The 24,814-nt window shown below is 46.6% G+C and overlaps 1 protein-coding gene across 1 annotated transcript in view; it reads right to left on the reverse strand.

The window, feature by feature from the left end:
- Positions 1–8,071, reverse strand: part of LOC112267452 (calsyntenin-2-like) — a 458,120-nt gene extending 450,049 nt beyond the window's left edge. The window contains exon 1 of the mRNA XM_042297584.1: positions 7,663–8,071. Coding sequence (XP_042153518.1) covers positions 7,663–7,744 — 82 coding nt within the window. The 5' untranslated portion in view covers positions 7,745–8,071. The remainder of the gene's footprint in view (positions 1–7,662) is intronic.
- Positions 8,072–24,814: the final 16,743 nt, after the last annotated feature.

Genomic DNA, 24,814 nt, shown 5'->3' on the forward strand with positions numbered 1-24,814 from the left:
GAACAGGTCACACACTATCAACACAGCTCCTCTCTGCTCATCAGAGAGAGAGAGAGAGAGAGAGAGAGAGTGCGCGTGAGCGAGCAAGAGATCTGAGCGTGTCAACTTTGACAAATGGAGTGGGGGAGCTGGTGAGATTGGTGCGGAAGCGATTGTTTGGAGAAAAGGAGAGCGAGGAAGAGAACAAGGCAGAAGTGGAGGATGGTGGTTAGCACTCCGGACTGGGAGTGTGTGTAAGGGCATGTCCAGACAGTTGGCTGAAGTGTCAGGGAAGAGTCTAGCCAACAGCCTCTACAGTGCCTTGCGAAAATATTCGGCCCCCTTGAACTTTGCAACCTTTTGCCACATTTCAGGCTTCAAACATAAAGATATAAAACTGTATTTTTTTGTGAAGAATAAACAACAAGTGGGACACAATCATGAAGTGGAACGACATTTATTGGATATTTCAAACTTTTTTAACAAATCAAAAACTGAAAAATTGGGCGTGCAAAATTATTCAGCCCCCTTAAGTTAATACTTTGTAGCGCCACCTTTTGCTGCGATTACAGCTGTAAGTCGCTTGGGGTATGTCTCTATCAGTTTTGCACATCGAGAGACTGACATTTTTTCCCATTCCTCCTTGCAAAACAGCTCAAGCTCAGTAAGGTTGGATGGAGAGCATTTGGGAACAGCAGTTTTCAGTTCTTTCCACAGATTCTCGATTGGATTCAGGTCTGGACTTTGACTTGGCCATTCTAACACCTGGATATGTTTATTTTTGAACCATTCCATTGTAGATTTTGCTTTATGTTTTGGATCATTGTCTTGCTGGAAGACAAATCTCCGTCCCAGTCTCAGGTCTTTTGCAGACTCCATCAGGTTTTCTTCATCTGACCAGAGCACCTTGTTCCACATTGGTGTGTCTCCCAGGTGGCTTGTGGCAAACTTTAAACAACACTTTTTATGGATATCTTTAAGAAATGGCTTTCTTCTTGCCACTCTTCCATAAAGGCCAGATTTGTGCAATATACGACTGATTGTTGTCCTATGGACAGAGTCTCCCACCTCAGCTGTAGATCTCTGCAGTTCATCCAGAGTGATCATGGGCCTCTTGGCTGCATCTCTGATCAGTCTTCTCCTTGTATGAGCTGAAAGTTTAGAGGGACGGCCAGGTCTTGGTAGATTTGCAGTGGTCTGATACTCCTTCCATTTCAATATTATCGCTTGCACAGTGCTCCTTGGGATGTTTAAAGCTTGGGAAATCTTTTGTATCCAAATCCAGCTTTAAACTTCTTCACAACAGTATCTCGGACCTGCCTGGTGTGTTCCTTGTTCTTCATGATGCTCTCTGCGCTTTTAACGGACCTCTGAGACTATCACAGTGCAGGTGCATTTATACGGAGACTTGATTACACACAGGTGGATTGTATTTATCATCATTAGTCATTTAGGTCAACATTGGATCATTCAGAGATCCTCACTGAACTTCTGGAGAGAGTTTGCTGCACTGAAAGTAAAGGGGCTGAATAATTTTGCACGCCCAATTTTTCAGTTTTTGATTTTTTTTTAAAGTTTGAAATATCCAATAAATGTCGTTCCACTTCATGATTGTGTCCCACTTGTTGTTGATTCTTCACAAAAAATACAGTTTTATATCTGTATGTTTGAAGCCTGAAATGTGGCAATAGGGCGCAAAGTTCAAGGGGGCCGAATACCTTCGCAAGGCACTGTATCTAAAAGCTTCTGTTCTGTGTTACTGTTGTGTGAAAAACAAACAAAATACACAACACACCCTTAATCGCTCTCTCTATCTCACACACGCAGTCACAGTTGCACGCACGCACACATACACACACACTCACACACACACACACACACACACACACACACACACACACACACACACACACACACACACACACACACACACACACACACACACACACACACACACACATACACGCTGGAGACACTGGGTTGTAATGGGTTTGCGAGGTGTTTGATGTCTCCTGCTGCTGCTGTTAAAAGGTGAGGGGAACACTGGGGTGAGGGAGTGGGTCTACTTTTCTCTGTCTGTCTCTAATTGCTTGTGTTATTCCCTTAGCCTCGCTAAACAATCTTTACTCTCCTCTCCTCAGGGAGCACTCTCAGACACAGGACATTCTGTCTTAATTCTATAAAAGCCTCTGGTGTTTTCTCCACTCACATACACCTCTCTCTTCCTCTTTTCTCCATCTCTCCCCCTGCTTCACACCTCAGAGAGTAAATCATTGGGCCTCAGAGAGTGTCCAGTATACTATTTGTATTTCTATTTATTAAGGATCCCCTTGACTTCCTGCCAAGTCAGCAACTAGTCTTCCTGGGGTCACGCAACATTAAGGCAGTTATATACAATTCAAAATATTACATTACATAACACATTTCACAACACATTAAGTGTGTGCCCTCAGGCCACTACTCTACTCTCACGTATCTACAATACAAAATCCACATGTAAGTGTGTGTAGAGTGCATGTCTTATCATATGTGTGCGTGTCTCTTCAAAGTCCCCGCTGTTCCATAAGGTGCATTTTTATCTGATTCTACGGCTTGCATCAGTTATCCACTGTGGAATAGAATGTAATGTAGTCATGGCTCTATGTAGTACTGTATGCCTCCCATAGTCTGATCTGGACTTTGGGATTGTGAAGAGACCTTTAGTGACATGTCTTGTGGGGTATGCATGGGTGTCTGAGCTGTGTACTAGTAGTTTAAACAGATCAGCTCTGTAGATTCAGCTTGTCAACATTTCTTACAAAAACAAGTAGTCATGAAGTCAATCTCTCCTCCACTTTGAGATATTATAGATGTACATACATATTATTAATGTGATATCTCAGTGTATATTTAAGGGCCAGCTGTGATGCCCTTTTCTGAGCCAATTGTCATTTTTCGGGGTCCCTCTTTGTGGCACCTAACCACACGACCAAACAGTAGTCCAGGTGCGACAACAGTAGGGCCTGTAGGACCTGCCTTGTTGATAGTGTTGTTAAGAAGGTAGAAACTAGGGCCTGTAGGACCTGCCTTGTTGATAGTGTTGTTAAGAAGGTAGAAACTACGGCCTGTAGGACCTGCCTTGTTGATAGAGTTGTTAAGAAGGTAGAAACTAGGGCCTGTAGGACCTGCCTTGTTGATAGTGTTGTTAAGAAGGTAGAAACTAGGGCCTGTAGGACCTGCCTGTTGACAGTGTTGTTAAGAAGGTAAAAACTAGGGCCTGTAGGACCTGCCTATTGACAGTGTTGATAAGAAGGTAGAAACTAGGGCCTGTAGGACCTGCCTGTTGACAGTGTTGTTAAGAAGGTAGAGCAGTGCTTTATTATGGACATACTTCTCCCCAGCAACTATTGTATTAACATGTTTTGACCATGACAGTTTACAATCCAGGTTTACTCCAAGCAGTTTAGTCACCTCAACTTGCTGAATTTCCACATTATTTATTACAAGATTTAAATTAGGTTTAGGATTTAGTGAATGATTTGTCCCAAATATCTAAGACTAACTTATTCGTAGTCAACCATTCTGAAATGTCTAGTGCTAAGTATAGTCAGCCATAGCCCCACAGAGGGAGAGGAGGGGAGCAAGAGAGCTCACCTTCCCACTGTGATAAGTAGAGGCTTATCGCCAAACACACACACACACACACACACACACAGTTCACCTTCCACAAAACTAGAAAGGAGTGCAAGAGACAAGAGACCATGAAGACATAATCACAGCCATGAGCAATGTTTGAAGAGGGAGGGAGGGAGGGAGGGAGGGAGGGGGAGGGAGGGAGGGAAGAGGGAGGGAGGGAGGGAGGGAGGGAGGGAGGGAGGGAGGGAGGGAGGGAGGGAGGGAGGGAGGGAGGGAGGGAGGGGGAGGGAGGGAGGGAGGGAGGGAGGGAGGGAGAATTTAGTGAGACCTTGAAAAGCAAACTGGGTGTTCTGTGGTTCAGAGGTACTATTGCCACAGGCTATAAGCTCACCGTAATACATACACCTGTAACCTTTCGTATTCTTCTGAATTAAACGGTGATATACTCCACATATGTTCACATTTGCATATCTCAGTGGAGTGTTGGAGTGGATATTGGAACAAGAACCCAGAGTCTGAGCTATATCTCTTGTGAGATCATTAGGATAATAGTATTCTGCTCTGAACTCCTACACTAAAGTAATTAAGTAGCCTGGAGGTTGCCTCTCTCATTCATTTTTCTGTAGCGTGAGTCAGTTCAAGTACACCCCCTGGACAGGACGCTAGTCTATCGCAGGGCCGTATCCCCAATCTATCTCCTTAATACTGAGTGTCAAGCAGAGATGCATTGGGTCCCATTTTTACAGTATTTGCTATGACTCAGCAGGGGATCAAACTCCCAACCTTGCAATCTCTGGACCGACTCTCGAACAACAAGGCCACTGAGTTGGTCACTTAACATTGGTCTGTACAAGAATAATACGCTGATTTGACACTACTCTATTAGCAAAACCCTGATCTGAAGTAAGGCAGATAAAGCAGATCTGAGATCAATGAGGTAGCACTCCTCCTCCATAATTTGCCATAATCTGATATAAGAGCACTAATTTGAGATCAGTGAAATAGCTCTACTCCATGCTGAGCCTGATCTAAAATGACAGATATTGCTGATCTAGGATCTACTGCACTCCTCTACACTGAGCCTTGGTTTTTGAGCCAGATCTAAAAAATAGGAGAGACCAGCAAGGCTGTTCTGAGATCAGAAAGGCTGTACTGAGATCAGCAAGGCTGTACTGAGATCAGTGAGGTAACAGCATGTCGTCATCCATGTTGAACCATGGTTTTCCAGTCGCAGCACGTCAGGCAGGATTTGTGCTGCCTCCTGTGTCACTGTCTGGCCTGGCCAGCGATTTATAGAGCGCTCCCATAATGCACTTCCTCTCTGAAAAGGAGGACATAAATCTGACGCTTGTTTTTGTCACGCCTTTTTTATTGGCTGATGGGGTCCTCTTTCCTTTCCCTCTTCTGCTTATTATATCGAACACACACACACACCAAATAATATTATTGAATGAACAACGTACACTGAATATACAAAACACGCCGACAAATTCAACGTGCAACACAATATTACAAATTTGTTCCTAATGTTTGGTATAATCAGTTTATAGGTCAGGTGTTCTAAAGAGGAAGCATAGCCTATATTGAAATAATACATTATTTTTTGATGAAGGTGGACGTTACTGTTAATCACAACTCTTTATTTGATTTATTTAAACTCTGTGCACTGAATAATACATTTCTGCATTCTGTACCTCATTTTCACATATACATTAATCTAACAACAGCAGCCCAAATACTCCTGCAGCAGGCCAATACGTATCACCAAGTAATACTTTGCATCCTCTATTGACTGAGTCATATTACATTTTAAGTATGTGTATACTTTCTGATTGAAAAATAGTGGTGTGTTACAACCCCACCACCCCACCCCAAAAAAAAAAAGCTGCAAAAGGTTCCTCCATGGAAACAGACACTGAGGGTAAATTAAAATACACATACTGCTGGTAATGAGCTATCTAAATTCCGAGTTCATATTGCATGGAATTACACAAAATCGCAGCTCCTGGCAGCTCTGGCAACAACAAAAAAATGCACTGCTTTCTACTCACCCGAAAAAAAAATATCCCCACCACGCAGCTGAGCGTGAGACATGGTGGGTTCGTTTAAGCCACAGCGTGCAGTGCAACCGTGAATGCAATAATGTCTTTGTAAATAGCTTCGCCACTTCTTTGCAGTTTTGCGTACTTAGCTGCTGTCAACATGGGCCAACACACATACTTACGGTCCGGGCATACACACACAAACACACAGCTCTAGATTTTGAGCGGGTGCCTTGATGGTGACTTTGATTAATTAAAGGGAGTTGATTATTCATTCACGGTTCTTGCAATGAAACGGTGGCTAAACGGAAAATGACAGTGGAAGAGCGCACCTCAAAAAGTTCGAGGAGAACAACCAATTCAAGAGTTTTCTCTAGTTACTTAAATGTCATAGATGCACCGTTCAACTGTTGAATTTTAATGGAAGGCAGAAGAAAACAAATGACATTTTTCAGAATGTTACTGTATGTCTCACACGCGTGTTTCTCTCGCTTTTACACGGACTTAAAGATGCAACTTGAAAATGCGGCTTGTGGGCCAGGATAACAGCACGAACTGTAAATTGAACAATGGGTTCTCATTTTCTCCCGAATTTAGAGCTGCGTTGCGGCCCTGGGGACTCAATTAGAACCGTGTTGTGCCGGCGTTTCCACCCCCATTGACTGGGCGGTAATTTGTTTACTTCTTACTTCGCAGCCGAGCAGGGGCTCGAAAAGCCCTACAGTCCTGAGATACTACCATGCAATCTCCAGATGGACAAATTCTACACATTTGTGGGTGAAGTTGAGGACAGACCATGTATCCAGTTGCACATAAACACCAACAAACACATGTATTGGTAACTTCAGCACCACGGACACCGCATTAAAACACGCTCAGTCATTTATTGCAAATCAGCACCATTGACAGCGCATTCTCTACCGCTCGCTCTCTCACACACTGTTGGCCGTTGGTTTGAGCTCTGCTCAGGGTCAGGCTATAATCATATTCAAATGAAAATGCAGGTGAAGCACAAGCTTGGACTCCCTAATCAGGCCATTGGTTATTATCATACGTGTCCATACTACTGGGCTACTAACATATAGAGACAAAATATGCGCACGAGAAGCCAGGCCCAAAGGCTGCTTTCTATCCGACGCACAGGGACTCGCGCTGAGCAACACCTAATCATGCCTCCGACAACTGCCAATGCTGCCAGGTGCAACAGAAGCCCCAGTCTACGGGGAGTATATTACGTGTACCTGGTGCCAGATCAACCAGTTCACCTGTGGCACCGGAGTTGCTCGTGAGCAGCTCGAGAGCAGTTTGTCTCCTATGTGCGGTAACACTGATATATTTATCCCACCAAGGGAGTGCGGTCCCCAATAACATCCATTATCGATATCAACAAATCATAATTCTGCAATAACAGCATTAGCCTATAAGGCCTGTGATGATAATGCTATGGCTGATCCTTACAATTAAACGGCTAATAATAATAATAAGCATCATCATCATCACCACCATCAGTACCATCACCATCAGCAGCATTGGCAGCATCATACTATCTATTAATATTACCACCTCATATCTCTTAGAAAACCTAAGATCTGTCTTGGCAGATTAGAGAAGGCAGGCTAAAATATGTCTATCACATGGCGAGAGACTATATTAATAGACCTATGTCACAGTGAAAACTTGGACACATTGTTACACTCAACGCAACGGCATCACTCCTCCTGTCCCAGAGGCACCTCTGCTCGGAAATAGACTCACTCCTCCGCCAGCCTCCCTACAATCAACAAATCCACCTCGAGCCCCGGAAGCTCTACAAATGACAGCCTTATAACCATATCATATCAGAGGGTCTAAATGAACAGAATCACAGCGCGATCAGCCCACATTAGTGGTCAAAATGCTCCGATATGGACCCTCTCTCCCTATGCTCCCTCCCATCGCCACCTCTTCTACAAGAAGCACATTGCAGAGTGAGAGCGCACCACGCAGGACGGTTGGGGTAGGTAGCGCCAAGTTCCCCTTCACCTACCTTTCACGGTGTGACAAGCACAGAGCCCCAAAGCAAACCCGGCCACCAGCAGCACCACCTCGGATATACGCTGCATATTCATGGCGTGGTGTGAGCGAAATACAGACAGGGCACGGTGACCTCTCTCCTCTCTCTCCGATCTTTTCCACCCGCTCCTTCAATTCGGCCTGTCCCAACGTTCTCTCTTCTTCAAGCTGTAAAACTGTTCACTGATGATATGCCGGACTCGGGCTAAAGATAGCGAGCAAAGAGTGGAATAATACGCGCGTGGTGTACGAAAAGCGAGGCAGGGAAGGAGGCTTGTTCCGCGAAGAAACCGTGAAGCTGCGCGGTATAGTTACCAGAGCTCGTTCGTTGCTTGTTCGATGCACAACTAACTGCTTAGTGATAAGACCTGACCGTAGACCATCGCTACCCCGGACTGGACTGTTACGTCACGGGGAGGAGAGGAATGGATTCATATTCATATTTTATTCTCTCATACCGCTCCCTCCTATTACTAAACAGCACCGCGATCACACATTTCTCCTCTCCTTGTCTGAAATTATTAATCTGACCGATTTGATCATGATAATTAATTGTGAATGTTATACTGATGATTAGCTCATTAGACTACCACTGTCACGAGACCAACCCAAGGATGTATCTTACCCACTTATCTCCACATACTGAATAGATATCCATAGCTGCAGGACTATGTTTTGAGTATGGGGTACCGAGTGCAGGGAGATTGAAAGAAATCACCTTTCTAATAAAGTCATTGGGGGCATGGCAATAGGCCTAGCTGATTATTGAGATGCTGCCTGTCAGGGAAAAGCAATACATCGAAAATATGTTTGAAGATAATGTGTCTTAGATATAATTTGAATGTTGAGACAAGAACTAGGGGGGGTGGTGTGACGCAGATATTGGCGCATCTCTATCCAGAATGCGCCCAGCTCTCCAGAATAGCCTGAGCTGTCTCCCGCCAATTCTTGGGCATTCCTTTTTGTATTGTGTTAACTGTTTGCCCTTTGATTGTTTAGTTGTATCAATTCCCCATTACATATGTCACCAGTAATACATTTACTGTTCATCCTTTCCTTTGGTTATATTAACTTCCGTGCATGGGTTAAATTTGGTCTATACAGTTTCTCATTCTCAGAATTGAAAGGTTGTTTGCAGAGTTCACAACCTGTTACACTTGTGAGAAACACGTTTTGGTTTATTTCATTCATACTATCATTTAGGAGTTTTGCATTTGTTTAAAATTGTATTTTGTTTGGAGGCTCCATGTGAACAATGTGCATGTGTCTCCTTTCTCTGTCGTCATAATGTTAACGGCGCGTGCGAATCTGAGCATTCATAGAAATCGGCTAAATGGCCTGCTGCACTGAAATGTAGGATTTCTGATTGTCTGAACTTACCATCACCAATAAACTGAGCTTCTCACTCATTGTTTCTTCACCTCACACAGTAAGTCAACAAAGTCAGGTTAAAATTATGATAGAGCACCACCTGTTTTGAGCTCCACATTTTTAGCAAAACAAATGTTGCCTGTTTTGCATGTTATTTCTGCATTAATACAGTTGAAGTCAGAAGTTTACATACACTTAGGTTGGACTCAATAAAACTCGTATGTCAACCACTCCACAGATTTCTTGTTAACAAACTAACTACCAGGCTATTGTTATCATATGGAAATATAATTGAATATTGTGCATAATATTTGCATCAACATACATTTTTGTTGAATTCAATTTTGCATATTTAACTGTTTCCTATTTAATTTAATGTATTTTGTTATATGTAATCTTTTGGTTCAACCATAATACATAATTAGCCTCAAGAACAGGGGGAACATATTAGTTGTACACTGATAAGCTGTAGAAAGAATATATCAATGTATAAGTCTTGTTCATAAAAGAGAGAATTGTTCATAAGGGCCTGAGATCAAAGTCAATATTCAGACCACTAGGGGTCAATGTTTTTAGATAGGATATCCAGTCAGCCTCCCTATGTAGTAGGATCGGGATGTTACCTCCTCTCCTTGGTAGAGCAACATGCTCAATGCATATGTTTTTGAGGGAGGAGATTGGATGGTTAGCTTCAACAAAGTGAGCTGCTACTGGTTAGTCAATGTTCTTACACCTGATTGAGCTGCGGTGTTCAGCTCTGCGTTGTTTTAATTGTCTTTTCATTTGTCCTACATAGGCTTTCCCACATGAACAGGTGATGAGATAGATTACTCCCTTGGTCTTGCATGAGATGATCCCCCTAACAGGGATTTTTCGACCTGTGTGTGGTTTTCTGAAGAAGGATGTTTTTATAGTGCTATTGCACTGTGCGCATGAGCCACATTTGTAGATCCCATTTGGAGTGGGTTTCAAGAGTGTCTGAGTGGGCTCAGGGGGCATGTCAAATCTCACCAAGCTATCGCCAATATCGCGACCACATGTATTTTCTACAATGTAGAATAATAATGAAGACATCAAAACTATGAAATAACACATTTGGAATAATGTAGTAACCAAAAAAAGTTTCATTTGAGATTCATCAAATAGCCACCCTTTGCCTTGATGACAGCTTTGCACACTGTTGGCATTCTCTCAACCAGCTCCATGATATAGTCACCTGGAATGCATTTAAATGAGCAGGTGTGTGTCACGGCCTGTTCTGTTTCACCTGTCCTTGTGCTTGTCTCCACCCCCCTTCAGGTGTCACCCTTCTTCCCAATTATCCCCTGTGTATTTATACCCGTGTTCTCTGTCTGCTTGTTGCCAGTTCGTCTTCTTTGTTCAAGCTAACCAGAGTTTTTCCTGTCAGCTCCTATCCTATCTTTGCCTACCCCTGTTGCTACAATGAACATTGTTACTTCGACAGTCTGCATCTGGGTTTTACCTTGATCCTGATAGTGTGCCTTGTTAAAAACTACATTTGTGGAATGTCTTTCCTTCTTAATGTGTTTGAGCCAATCAGTTGTGTTGTGACAAAGTAGGGGTGGTATACAGAAGCCCTATTTGGTAAAATACCAAGTTCATGTTATGGCAAGAACAGCTCAAATAAGCGAAGAGAAACATCAGTCCATCATTACTTCAAGACATGTGTAACGGTTCTCTTGTGGTGAAGGAGAGTCGGACCAAAATGCGGCGTGTACATTGCGATCCATGTTTTATTAATAAACAAACGTAAAAACACGAATCAATACAAACACTACAAAACAAAGAACGTAACAAAAACCGAAACAGTCCTATCTGGTGCAAACACAGAGACAGGAACAATCACCCACAAACACACAATGAAACCCAGGCTACCTAAATATGGTTCCCAATCAGAGACAATGACTAACACCTGCCTCTGATTGAGAACCATATCAGGCCAGACATAGAAATAGACAAACTAGACATGAAACATAGAATGCCCACCCAGCTCACGTCCTGACCAACACTAAAACAAGGAAAACACATACGAACGATGGTCAGAACGTGACAGTACCCCCCCACCCCCCACCCCAAGGTGCGGACTCCGAACGCACAACCTAAACCTATAGGGGAGGGTCTGGGTGGGCATCTGTCCGCGGTGGCGGCTCTGGCGCTGGACGTGGACCCCACTCCATAATTGTCTTAGTCCACCTCCTTAGCGACCCTTGAGTGGCGACCCTCGCCGCTAACCTTGGCCTAGGAAACCTAACAACGGACCCCACTGGACTGAGGGGCAGCTCCGGACTGAGGTAGCTCAGGACTGAGGGGTAGCTCGGGACTGAGGGGAAGCTCAGGACTGAAGGGAAGCTCAAGAGGAAGCTCAGGACTGAGAGGAAGCTCAGGACTGAGAGGAAGCTCAGGACTGAAAGGAAGCTCAGGACTGAAAGGAAGCTCCGGCAGGTTGATGGATCTAGCAGATCCTGGCTGGCTGGTGGTTCCGGCAGATCCTGGCTGACTGGCAGATCCTGGCTGAATGGCGAATCCTGGCAGTTCTGGCAGATCCTGGCTGAGTGGCGGATCCTGGCAGACTGGTGGATCCTGGCAGACTGGCGGATCCTGGCTGGCTGGCGGATCTAGCTGATCCTGGCAGACTGGCGGCACTTGCGGCGCTGGACAGACTGGCGGCACTGGGCAGACTGGCGGCACTGGCGGCGCTGGGCAGACTGACGGCACTGGCGGCGCTGGGCAGACTGACGGCACTGGCGGCGCTGGGCAGACTGACGGCACTGGCGGCGCTGGGCAGACTGACGGCACTGGCAGCGCTGGGCAGACTGACGGCACTGGTGGCGCTGGGCAGACTAGCGGCGCTGGGCAGACTGGCGGCACTGGGCAGACTGGCGGCACTGACGGCGCTGGGCAGACTGGCGGCACTGACGGCACTGGGCAGACTGGCGGCACTGGCGGCGCTGGGCAGACTGGCGGCACTGGCGGCGCTGGGCAGACTGGCGGCACTGGAAGAGTCTGGTTGACTGACGGATCTGGAAGAGTCTGGTTGACTGGCAGATCTGGAAGAGTCTGGTTGACTGGCAGATCTGGAAGAGTCTGGTTGACTGGCAGATCTGGAAGAGTCTGGTTGACTGGCAGATCTGGAAGAGTCTGGTTGACTGGCAGATCTGGAAGAGTCTGGCTGACTGACGGATCTGGAAGAGTCTGGCTGACTGGCGGATCTGGAAGAGTCTGGCTGACTGACGGATCTGGAAGAGTCTGGCTGACTGGCAGATCTGGAAGAGTCTGGCTGACTGGCGGATCTGGAAGAGTCTGGTTGACTGGCAGATCTGGAAGAGTCTGGCTGACTGGCGGATCATGGCAGACTGACTGATCTGGCTGCTCCATGCTGACTGGCGGCTCTGGCTGCTCCACGCTGACTGGCGGCTCTGGCTGCTCCATATAGGCTGACAGCTCTGGCGGCTTCTTACAGACTGGCAGCTCTGGCGGCTCCGTGCAGACTGGCAGCTCCGTGCAGACTGGCAGCTCCGTGCAGACTGGCAGCTCCGTGCAGACTGGCGGCTCCTTGCAGACTGACAGCTCTGTGCAGACTGGCAGCTCCTTGCAGACTGGCAGCTCCTTGCAGACTGGCACCTCTGGCTGCTCCATGCAGACTGACATCTCCGGCTGCTTCATGCAGACTGGCAGCTCTGGCTGCTCCATGTAGACTGACAGCTCTGGCTGCTTCATGCAGATTGACAGCTCTGGCTGCTCCATGCAGGCTGGCAGCTCTGGCTGCTCCATGCAGGCTGGCAGCTCTGGCTGCTCCATGCAGGCTGGCAGCTCTGGCTGCGCTGAACAGACAAGAGACTCCAGCAGCGCTGTAGAGGAGGAAGGCTCTGGCTGCGCTGAACAGGCGGGAGACTCCGACAGCGCTGGAGAGGTGAGGCGCACTTTAGGCCTGATGCGTGGTGCTGGTACTGGACCGAGAACACGCACAGGAAGCCTGGTGCGGGGAGCTGCCACCGGAGGGCTGGTGTGTGAAGGTGGTACTGGATAGACCGGACCGTGCAGGCGCACTGGAGCTCTTGAGCACCGAACCTGCCCAACCTTACCTGGCTCGATGCCCACTCTAGCCCGGCCGACACGAGGAGCTGGAATATACCACACCGGGCTATGCACCCGCACTGGGGACACCGTGCGCACCACTGCATAACATGGTGCCTGCCCGGTCTCTCTAGCCCCCTGGTAAGCACAGGGAGTTTGCGCAGGTATCCTACCTGGCGTAGCCATACTCCCTGTGAGCCCCCCCCAATAAATTTTTGGGGCTGACTCTCGGGCTTCCGTCCGCGCCGCCGTGCTTGCTTCGCCAACCTCATTCTCCGATAACCTTCCGCGCACTGCTCCATCGAATCCCAGGCGGGCTCCGGCACTCTCCCTGGGTCGACCGCCCACCTGTCTATCTCCTCCCAAGAAGTATAGTCCATACTGTACTCCTCTTTGGGCTGCTCCTGTTGCCTCCTCTCCTGCTGCACCTGTTGCCTCTCCTGCTGCTCCTGCCTGTTGACACGCTGCTTGGTCCGGTTGTGGTGGGTGATTCTGTAACGGTTCTCTTGTGGTGAAGGAGAGTCGGACCAAAATGCGGCGTGTAGATTGCGATCCATGTTTAATAAACAAACGTAAAAACACGAATCAATACAAACACTACAAAACAAAGAACGTAACGAAAACCGAAACAGTCCTATCTGGTGCAAACACAGAGACAGGAACAATCACCCACAAACACACAGTGAAACCCAGGCTACCTAAATATGGTTCCCAATCAGAGACAATGACTAACACCTGCCTCTGATTGAGAACCATATCAGGCCAGACATAGAAATAGACAAACTAGACATGAAACATAGAATGCCCACCCAGCTCACGTCCTGACCAACACTAAAACAAGGAAAACACATACGAACGATGGTCAGAATGTGACAACATGTTCGTTTCTTCAAATGCAATCGCAAAAACCATCAAGCACTATGATGAAACTGGCTCTCATGAGCACCGCCACAGGAAAGGAAGTTACCTCTGCTACTGAGGATATGTTCATTAGAGAGTTACCAGCCTCAGTAATTGCAGGCAAAATAAATGCTTCACAGTGTTTAAGTAACAGACACATCTCAACATCAACTGTTCTGAGGAGACTGTGTGAATCAGGCCTTCATGGTCGAATTCCTGCAAAGAAACCACTACTAAAAGGCACTAATAACAAGAAGATACTTGCTTGTGTACAGAAACATGAGAAAGAGACATTAGACTGGTGGGAATCTGTCCGTTGGGCTGATGATTCCAATTTTGAGATTTTTGGTTCCAACCGCCGTGTCTTTGTGAGATGCAGAGTAGGTGAACGGATGGTCTCTGCATGTGTGGTTCCCACCGTTAAGCATGGAGGAGGAGGTGTAATTTTGTGGGGGTGGTTTGCTGGGGATACTGTCTGTGAATTATTTTGAATTCAAGGCACACTTAACCAGCAAGGCTACCACAGACTTCTGCAGCGATACGCCATCCCATCTGGTTTGCGCTTAGTGGGACTGTCATTTGTTTTTCAACAGGACAATGACCCAACACACCTCCAGCTTGTGTAAGGGCTATTTGACCAAGGAGAGTGATGGAATACTGCATCAGATGACCTGGTCTCCACAATCACCTGACCTCAACCCAATTGAGATGGTTTGGGATGAGTTGGACCGCAGAGTGAAGGTAAAGCAGCCAACAAGTGCTCAGCATATGCGGGAACTCCTTCAAGACTGTTGGAAAAGCATTCCAGTGAAGCTGGTTGAGAGAATGCCAAGAGTGTGCAAAGCTGTCACCAAGGCAAAGGGTTTGAATAATCTAAAATCTAAAACATATTTTGATTTGTTTAACACTTTTTTGCTTACTACATGATTCTATTTGTGTTATTTCATAGGTTTGATGTCTTCAGTATTATTCTACAATGTAGAAAATAGTAAAAATAAAGAAAAGCCCTTGAATCAGTAGGTGTGGCTAAACTTTTGACTGGTACTGTATGTATTTTTACTTAGTTGACAATGTAATGTATATGCTTACTGATACTCTTAGTTCCTTGTGCTCATTTCTTTTGAGCACAAGCATAATATGGCAGAGGCTTGTGCACAAGCATTAGTGTAATTTAACTTTTAGATTTATAATTTTAATTTCTTTCTTTTTTTAACCACATAACAATGATTTTGAGAAACATAAACGTTATTATTGAAATGAAACTGTTCCTAGAAAATGCGCATATGAAACTCATAACTGACACGTAGATCGGTTGTAATGGTAAATCAAATCAACTGTAAGCTTCCCCAAACTTGAAATTCACATTCAGGAAAAAAAGCGACTGACCTTATGATCCTATAAGTGCGGGTTTAAAGTCAAGGCGGGTATGGGTCAAAACCGGGAGGACTAGAAACCAACAGAGAAGAGGAAAAAGCAGGAGCACAGAGTAACACGCTGGTTGATTTGACAAAGCACGATGAACTGGCACAGACAGGCAGAAAACACAGGTATAAATACCAATGGGGATAATGGGGAAGATGGGTGACACCTGGATGGGGTAGAGACAAGCACAAGGACAGGTGAAACAGATCAGGGTGTGACAGTACCCCCCCCCCCTCTCTAGGGCTGGGTCCAGGATGTCTCTAGCGAGGACCCAGCACTTCTCCACCGGGCCATAACCCTCGCAGTCGACCAGGTACTGGAAATCCCTGATACTTCTTAGTTCCACAGTCGAACACTCAGGAGGCGTCTCACCGTGTATGCCGGATGGTTATCGATGACACGGGGGGTAGGCCTGGAAACAGAAGACAAAGGACTGTGAGACATGGGTTTAATCCTAGACACATGGAACGTAGGGTGAATACGGAGGGTACGGGGTAACAAAAGACAAACAGCCGTGGAACTAAGGACTCTAGAGATGGGGAAAGGGCCAATGAAATGAGGGAAAAGTTTGCGAGACTCCACCCGAAGGGGCAGGTCCCGTGTGGATAGCCATACCCTCTGCCCAATGCGATAGCGAGGATCTGGAGTCCGGCAGCGGTCTGCTCGACGACGATACCTGGAGTTGGTCTTAAGAAGCGCCGCCCAAGCTCTTCTCCAGGTACACCGACAGTGGCAGAAGAACATCTGGGCCGAGGGTATGTTGACTTCCTGCTCTTGTTCTGGGAAGAGCGGAGGCTCATACCACATGGAGCACTCGAAAGGGGAGAGTCCCGTGGCCGAACAGGGAAGAATGTTCCGGGCAAACTCCACCCAGACCAGTTGTCGGCTCCAGGTAGTGTGGTTGGTCGAGACAAGGCATCTTAATAAGGTTGTTGTTGTGCTGCACCATGAGCTGGGCCATCTCTTTGGCAGAGGATAGTTTGGGGAGAGGGATGAAATGGGCGGCTTTGGAAAACCAATCCACTACCGTCAGAATGATGGTGTTGCCATCAGACGAAGGGAGCCTAATGACAAAGTCCAGGAAGATATGGGACCAGGGACAATGAGGGACAGGTAGTGGCTGAAGGAGGCTGGAAGGGGCTTTGCCATGGAGTCTTATTCTGAGCACAAACTGTGCATGCGGCGACGAAGGCAGAGGCGTCAGGAACCATTGTGGCACACCAGAAACATTGCCGGAGGAAGGACAGGGTTCGACGGGAACCCAGATGACAGATAAGCCTGGAGGAATGAGCCCATTCCAGGACCCGGGACCGGACTGAATTAGGGACAAACAACCGGTTAGCCGGGCCCCCTCCAGGGGCAGGCTGGGAACATTGTGCCTTGCAGACCAGGGTCTCAATACCCCAGCCAACAGCAGCCACAAGGCATGAAGTAGGGAGGATGGTCTCGGAGTCAGAGGATTTGGCAGCGATACTGTACAGGTGTGAGAGGGCATCAGGTTTAACATTCTTGGAACCTGGGCGATAGGAAATGGTGAAGTTGAACCTGGTGAATAACAGAGCCCACCGGGCCTGCCTGAAGTTATGGTGCTTGGCTGTGCGGAGATGATCCAAATTCTTGTGTTCGGTCCAAACCAAAAACAGATGTTCTCCCTCCACCCAGTGTCTCCACTTCTCCAGTGCCATCTTGACCGCCAGGAGTTCTCGGTTACCAACGTCATTGTGAACTGATGCTTCAGGTCCACAAAGGCTCTGTCAACCGCTGGGAACCATGTGAACGGTACCTTGGGAGAGGTGAGTGCCGAGAGGGGGACTGCCAGGGTGCTGTAGCCTCGAATGAAACGCCGGTAGAAATTGGCAAACCCCAGGAAACTTTGCAGCTGCACCCTGGATGTAGGTTGGGGCCAATCCACTACTGCTTTCACCTTTTCTGGGTCCATCTGAACATTTCCTTCAGTGATGACATATCCCAGAAAGGATAGGATAGAACAGTGGAGCTCGCACTTCTCCCCTTTCACAAATAACTTGTTCTCCAAGAGGCGCTGAAGGATTTGTTGAACATGCAGGACGTGTTCTTGGGCAGATCGGGAAAAAAACAGGATGTCGTCGAGGTAGATGAACACGAAACGATTATCATGTCCTGGAGCACATTTTTTACCAGGGCCTGGAAGATCATCTGGGCATTAGTGAGTCCAAACGGCATGACCTGGTACTCATAATGTCCTCTGGCAGTGTTGAAGGCTGTCTTCCACTCATCCCCTTCGCATATCCGAACCAGGTGGTAGGCATTCCGAAGGTCCTGCTTGGAGAAGATGGTAGCCCCCTGGAGAGGTTCGAAAACCAAGGAGAGGATTGGTAGGGGGTAACGATTCTTGATCGTTATGTCATGCCTTGCTGAAGACCTCCAGGAGGTCATGGTGGTCTGTGGGGACAGCAGAGAAATCCGAGGCTTGACTTAAGCCCTGAGGAGGCCGTCTCGGGGAAGGCTGCTCTGCTTTGAGGCAATGAGTGAACTCGTGGTCCAGTCAATAACGGGGTTGTGTTTTTGGAGCCAAGAAAATCCCAAAACAGGAACATGGGGGGACTCAATGAGGAGAAGCTGTATAGCCTCTCCTCATTGATTTCCTGAAATCCACAGATTAACAGGAACAGTGCTGTGGGTAACTCTACCAATGGAGTGGCCATCCAGTGCTCTAGCGTCCATGGAAACAGAGAGGAGTTGAGTGGGGATACCTAATTCAGAAACTAGGGTAGGGTCCATAACTCTCATCTGCCCCAGAGTCAATGAGCACCCGGAAAGACTTAGACTGGTCTCCCCACAGATGTATCACAAAAAAGGGAGTGCGGTCTATGGGAATTAAAGGATTCCCAGTCTGGCTCACCAGAGTACTTGTACCTACTAAAGAAATAGGTTTCTTAACCGGGCAGGTGTCCCACAGCCCGACAGTACAAACAACTGTTGAAACTTAGCCTATGTGAGCGTTCGGGTCCTCCCTTCGGGTCCTCTCGGAAATACAGCCTTCGGGAATTCCGGATTCCTACAGAGATGAACAAGCCGCAGAGGATGAACGAGTGTGCCCAACACTAGACCTCTTCGCACTTCTGCATTCCTGTAGACGCCCATCATTCCTAAGAGTAAGGGCGATAAGGGAATCGAGGCCCAGCGGTAACTCCCGAGCTGCTAGCTCGTCTTATATTTCCTCTGAAACTCTGTGAAGGAAGGTATCAGAAAGGGACTCCAGATTCCAGGCACTCTCGGCGGCCAACGTGTGAAAATCTATGGCGTAGTCTGCCACACTATGGGAGTCTTGACGTAATTCCAGTAGTTTTCGGGCCGCCTCTCTCCCGGGTACTGGAGAATCGAACACCTTCCTCACCTCTGCCCTGAAATCTTCCAGATTACGACAGATGGAGGATTGTTGCTCCCAAACTGCCATAGTCCAGGAGAGCGCCCTTCCCGACATTAGCGTAATAATATACGCTATCTTCGGCTGGTCCGAAGGGATCGAAGATGGCTGTAGCTCAAAAATCAGGGAGCACTGAGAAAGAAAAGCCCCGCAGGTTCCAGGATTCCCAGAATATCGCTCCGGAGGAGGTAAGCGGGGTTCTCAGGGATAGCGTTAGGCTGTACAAACCCACCACTGATAGTAGACAGGTTCCTGGGTGGTTGGAGGTTCTCAGAGGTGGCAGGCTGCCTATGAGCTAACTCACTGATTTGCTCCATAAGAGCCTTAAACCACTGGTCGTGGCGTTCTGTCAGGGAACGAAGCCCTTCCAAAAGGTCCAGCAGTAGCTCCTCATGCCTCCCAGTGGTGACTCCCTACAGGGAGACAGCGTGGCGGAGCTGGTCCAACTCTGCCGTGACTGTCATGGCCAGTTCGTACTATAAGGGCACAGGGTGAGACCCAGATGCAGACCCGGGAGGCAGATGGTTCGAGTCTGATATTCATTAGTATCCAAGGGGCAGGAAAGAGAATGTTTGTGGACAGGCAAAAGATCATAACAAGGTCAGAGTCCAGGAGGTACAGAGTGGCAGGCACGCTCGAGGTCAGAGCAGACAGTATGGTCAGGCAGGCAGGTTCAGAGGCAAGGCTGGCAAGGGTCAAAACCGGGAGGACTAGAAACAAACAGAGAAGAGGAAAAGCAGGAGCACGGAGTAACACGCTGGTTGATTTGACAAAACAAGACGAACTGGCACAGACAGGCAGAAAACACATGTATAAATACCCAGGGGATAATGGGGAAGATGGGTGACACCTGGAGGGGGTAGAGACAAGCACAAGGACAGGTGAAACAGATCAGGGTGTGACAGATCCTACTTACACTTAGTTGTCAATTTTTACACTAGAATAACGGTGTCTGGCTCATATCGATGCCACATAGGTCGTTTTCAAAGGGATTTGTTCATTGCTTTTTAAGGCAGTCGCTCTTTATGTCCTCATCTTTTAGTGAAAGAAGCAACCAGTAGAGGTGAGTTGAATGGCTACCTGTCCTGTCCTGTCCTGTCCTCTCCTGTCCTGTGATTTAGAGAAATCTATGAATCACCAACTGTGGTTGACACCTCACAACATCTTCTAGAAACTACTCTCATCTTTCTCTCCCAGTCAGGTAACATTTTGACAATAAACCAGTGTCTGTCAGCTTGTGTGTCTCCAAATTGAATTGTGAGAGAGTGGACTAGTTCACACTCAGGTCAGAGGTGGCCCTTTCATGTGGCGCGCTGCAAGCCCGCTAAGAGGATAGTCTGTTTGTTTTCTATGCATGCATACGTTAAAGTATGTGTGTGTGTGTGTGTGTGTGTGTGTGTGTGTGTGTGTGTGTGTGTGTGTGTGTGTGTGTGTGTGTGTGTGTGTGTGTGTGTGTGTGTGTGTGTGTGTGTGTGGGTGTGTGTGTGTCTGTGTGCATGCATGTTGTTTACTAGCCGGTGAACTGAGCAATCTGATTAATAGTCGTTTCAATTTTCCTGAGTATCTCAAAGGGCAGTTCCTGCTGGCATATCTCTGCATGCTCTGCCTGGCTTAGTTTGTTCTGGGAGAGCTCTGAGGATGGAGAATAGTTGTATAGACAGTGTTATCTATCTAGCACCTAATTCTGGGATGACAATGCAAAGAGACCAGCTAGTTATCAGATCAGGTTTATTGGAGCTTTTCAATAGCCTAGTGAATAAAATACTTAATTTTCATCAAATAAAGAAAGCTATGTAATGAAGGTCCTCACGTTCGTTTTCCAACTGTCTCTCAGTTTATACTAGGTTACCTGGGTTTCCTGGGTTGACTCTCTGCTGCCAGTGATCCATGATGCCATCAGAATTCCTGCCATGTCTTCAAGTTTAGATTTGTTTCATTATTGAGACAAATCATACACCGACAAGGCTACCAGGCTATTACACAGACCTCTGAGAACAATTGCATTGTTGCTGGCTGCTGATACAAATGTAATATCAGCACAGTATCAGGAGAAGCAAATCAATATATCTATCCCCTCATTTTCTGCTCAACAGGAAAAACTGCAGAGTCAAAATTATACAAAAAAATGAAATATTTCAAAGTCAAGTAATGAATATTTTACCACTTGTTTTATTGGAAAATATAACACATCCGCTCTGAAACTTTGTCAGTATTCTTGGTGTGGTTCTTGCAGTGTTTTTCCAATATTGAGCATCTCCATACCTGAGTGACCTGAACGGTGGGACCTTCAACATCTGTGTGTGTGTGTGTGTGTGTGTGTGTGTGTGTGTGTGTGTGTGTGTGTGTGTGTGTGTGTGTCCATTTTTCCATGCTGCAGTAACAGGGCAGGGAACATCACAGAAGAGGGATGAATGGATGAACGGATGGACGAAGAGGATTTTATTAGATATCATATATCTGCATGGCCATGTTCCACAATACCAGTGCTGCAAAGATAGTCCAGACTATTCCTTAAGGTCAGTGTTTACTACACTGAGAACAAACCTCTTTCATTCTCATTGCCAAGCATTATGTAAATAGCCCATCTTATATCCTTCCTTGTATTTACTGCTCCCTTGCCTTTGGATTTTCTTCCTTATAAAAAGATTCCCGCCTGGCCATGGTGTGACACACACACGGAGGCACAGACCAGACATGGAGAGGAGTGGATCTGAAAGGAGCTGTTGGCGGGAGACTCTTATGTTGGGCCGTGCTCTGGTCAGACGGACATCAGCCAATACCTCTGAACTGAACAGCACTGAGACAACCACACACTCTCTGTCTCCTCTCCACCCATCCTGAACATAACAGACATCCTCTCCAGCTCTCTACAGAACTCTCCAGCTCTCTACAGAAATCTCCAGCTCTCTACAGAACTCTCCAGCTCTCTACAGACCTCTCCAGCTCTCTCCAGAACTCTCCAGCTCTCTACAGAACTCTCCAGCTCTCTACAGAACTCTCCAGCTCTCTACAGAACTCTCCAGTTCTCTCCAGCTCTCTACAGAACTCTCCAGCTCTCTACAGAACTCTCCAGTTCTCTCCAGCTCTTTACAGAACGCTCCAGCTCTCTACAGAACTCTCCAGCTCTCTACAGAACTTTCCAGTTCTCTCCAGCTCTCTACAGAACTCTCCAGCTCTCTACAGAACTCTCCAGTTCTCTCCAGCTCTTTACAGAACGCTCCAGCTCTCTACAGAACTCTCCAGCTCTCTACAGAACTCTCCAGTACTCTACAGAACTCTCCAGTTCTCTCCAGAACTCTCCAGTTCTCTACAGAACTCTCCAGCTCTCTCCAGCTCTTTACAGAACTCTCCAGCTCTCTACAGAACTCTCCAGTTCCCTCCAGCTCTCTACAGAAATCTCCAGCTCTCTTCTGAAATCTCCAGTTCTCTCCAGATCGCTCCAACAACCCACGGCTATGCTACAGTCTGGCCACTAGCTATAGACAAAGAGAGGGAGAGTAAAGGAAAGGATGGAGAGATGGAGGGAAAGCATATATTTGCCTTCAATCTCTGCTCTGTTCGCATGCTGTTTTGTTTTTGATTGGGTTGGGATGAAAGTTAATAGCAGTTGTTATTATAATCACAGTCCAAGTATTGATCCTTTCCATAAAATATACATAAAGAGCCCAAAGTGAGTAGTTTCCAGACGCTCAGTGAGACACAGAGAGACACACTGAAATGAGAACTTTCATTACGTTTCTCATCTCATTTCTTTCTGTTATTTGCTCACTCCCTCTCTTTGTAAAACATTCCATCCCAGAAGCCTTAGGGGGTACAGATAATCACTTTACTTTAGAGAAAGGGAGCTGGGCTGGAAAGCTACATTTCTTTGCCCTGCCTTCTGTGTTGTTCTGTGTGAAAGTCATTTACTTTGCGCTTGCCATTAGACTGCTTCTGCCATTTGCAAATGTGATGCAGTGGAGTGGCACTGTGTTCATCAGTATGGGCAATGCATTCCTTCAGTCAATTATCACCGGAGCTCTCCTCTGCCTGCTTATCCAGACACTAAGGCTGGTGTCAACCACCACTCAGCTCAACAATTAGGCTTTTAGGCCTTTGTGGTTCTGTTATGGTCGTGGTTTGGATGAGTGTCTGTGTGATGATTATGTTGTTTGTGGTCAGTACGTAGCTAATCAGTTTGTGGGCATTTTGTTATTGCTGTATGATCATTATGGTCCGATTCTAAAGTCAGAATCCAGTTGCAATGCAATCTCAGTGATGATCCTCAGCTCCCTGAGGTAACTGGTTTGAAGTCACTATGCAGAGCAGTAGCTGTGATCAGAGTGTGGTCAACAAGTGGTTACTATATGGTTACTATGTGGTTAGTCCATCAGTTAGTGGTCACTACATGAAAGCCCCCAGGTCTAAACATGTCGATCTAGTTCCACCTCCAGCCCTGTGGTGTCCACTGTCCTGCAGTGGGCTGCAGAGTCTCAGCTAACATTTATTGCCAGTTATGGACTGTATGAATAATAGATTCTGGTTCTATTTAAGATCCTGACGGGGACAAACTACCTAGGCCGGTACGTACAGGGCAATATCTCTCCTCCCTCCACTGCCAGAATAGGAGCCCTTGCACTGACAGTACTGCAGTCATTTATCCTCTTCTAATTTCTCTCTCTCTCTCTCTCTCTCTCTCTCTCTCTCTCTCTCTCTCTCTCTCTCTCTCTCTCTCTCTCCCTCTCCCTCTCCCTCTCTCTCTCTCTCTAACTCTCTCCTAACTATATCTCTCCTAACTCCCTCTCTTCTAACTCCCTCTCTCTCTCTCTCTCTCTCTCTCTCTCTCTTCCAACTCTCTCTCTCTCTCTCTCTCTCTCTCTCTCTCCCCTCTCTCTCTCTTTCTAACTCCCTCTCTCTCTCTTCTCTCCCTCTCTCTCTCTTCTAACTCCTCTCTCTCTTCTAACTCCTCTCTCTCTCTCTCAAACTCCCTCTCTCTCTCTCTCTCTCTCTCTCTAACTCTCTCTCTCTCTTCTAACTCCCTCTCTCTCTCCAAACTCCCTCTCTCTCTTCTAACTCTCTCTCTCTCTCTCTCTCTCTCTTCTAACTCTCCTCTCTCTCTTCTAACTCCTCTCTCTCTTCTAACTCTCTCTCTCTCTCTCTCTCTAACTCTCTCTCTCTCTCTCTCTCTCTCTCTCTCTCTCTCTTCTAACTCAATTCAATTCAATTCAAGGGCTTTATTGGCATGGGGAAAATGTGTTAACATTGCCAAAGCAAGTGAGGTAGATAATATATAAAGTGAATATTTAAAGTGAAATATACAATAAAAATTAACAGTAAACATTACACATACAGAAGTTTCAAAACAATAAAGACATTACAAATGTCATATTATATATATACAGTGTTTTAACAATGTACAAATGGTAAAGGACACAAGATAAAATAAATAAGCATAAATATGGGTTGTATTTACAATGGTGTGTGTTCTTCACTGGTTGCCCTTTTCTCGTGGCAACAGGTCACAAATCTTGCTGCTGTGATGGCACACTGTGGAATTTCACCCAGTAGATATGGGAGTTTATCAACATTGGATTTGTTTTCGAATTCTTTGTGGATCTGTGTAATCTGAGGGAAATATGTCTCTCTAATATGGTCATACATTGGGCAGGAGGTTAGGAAGTGCAGATCAGTTTCCACCTCATTTTGTGGGCAGTGAGCACATAGCCCGTCTTCTCTTGAGAGCCATGTCTGCCTACGGCGGCCTTTCTCAATAGCAAAGCTATGCTCACTGAGTCTGTACATAGTCAAAGCTTTCCTTAATTTTGGGTCAGTCACAGTGGTCAGGTATTCTGCCGCTGTGTGCTCTCTGTGTAGGGCCAAATAGCATTCTAGTTTGCTCTGTTTTTTTGTTAATTCTTTCCATTGTGTCAAGTAATTATCTTTTTGTTTTCTC

The sequence above is a fragment of the Oncorhynchus tshawytscha genome, linkage group LG14 (genome assembly GCF_018296145.1).
Source record: "Oncorhynchus tshawytscha isolate Ot180627B linkage group LG14, Otsh_v2.0, whole genome shotgun sequence".
NCBI classification, from domain to species: Eukaryota; Metazoa; Chordata; class Actinopteri; order Salmoniformes; family Salmonidae; genus Oncorhynchus; species Oncorhynchus tshawytscha.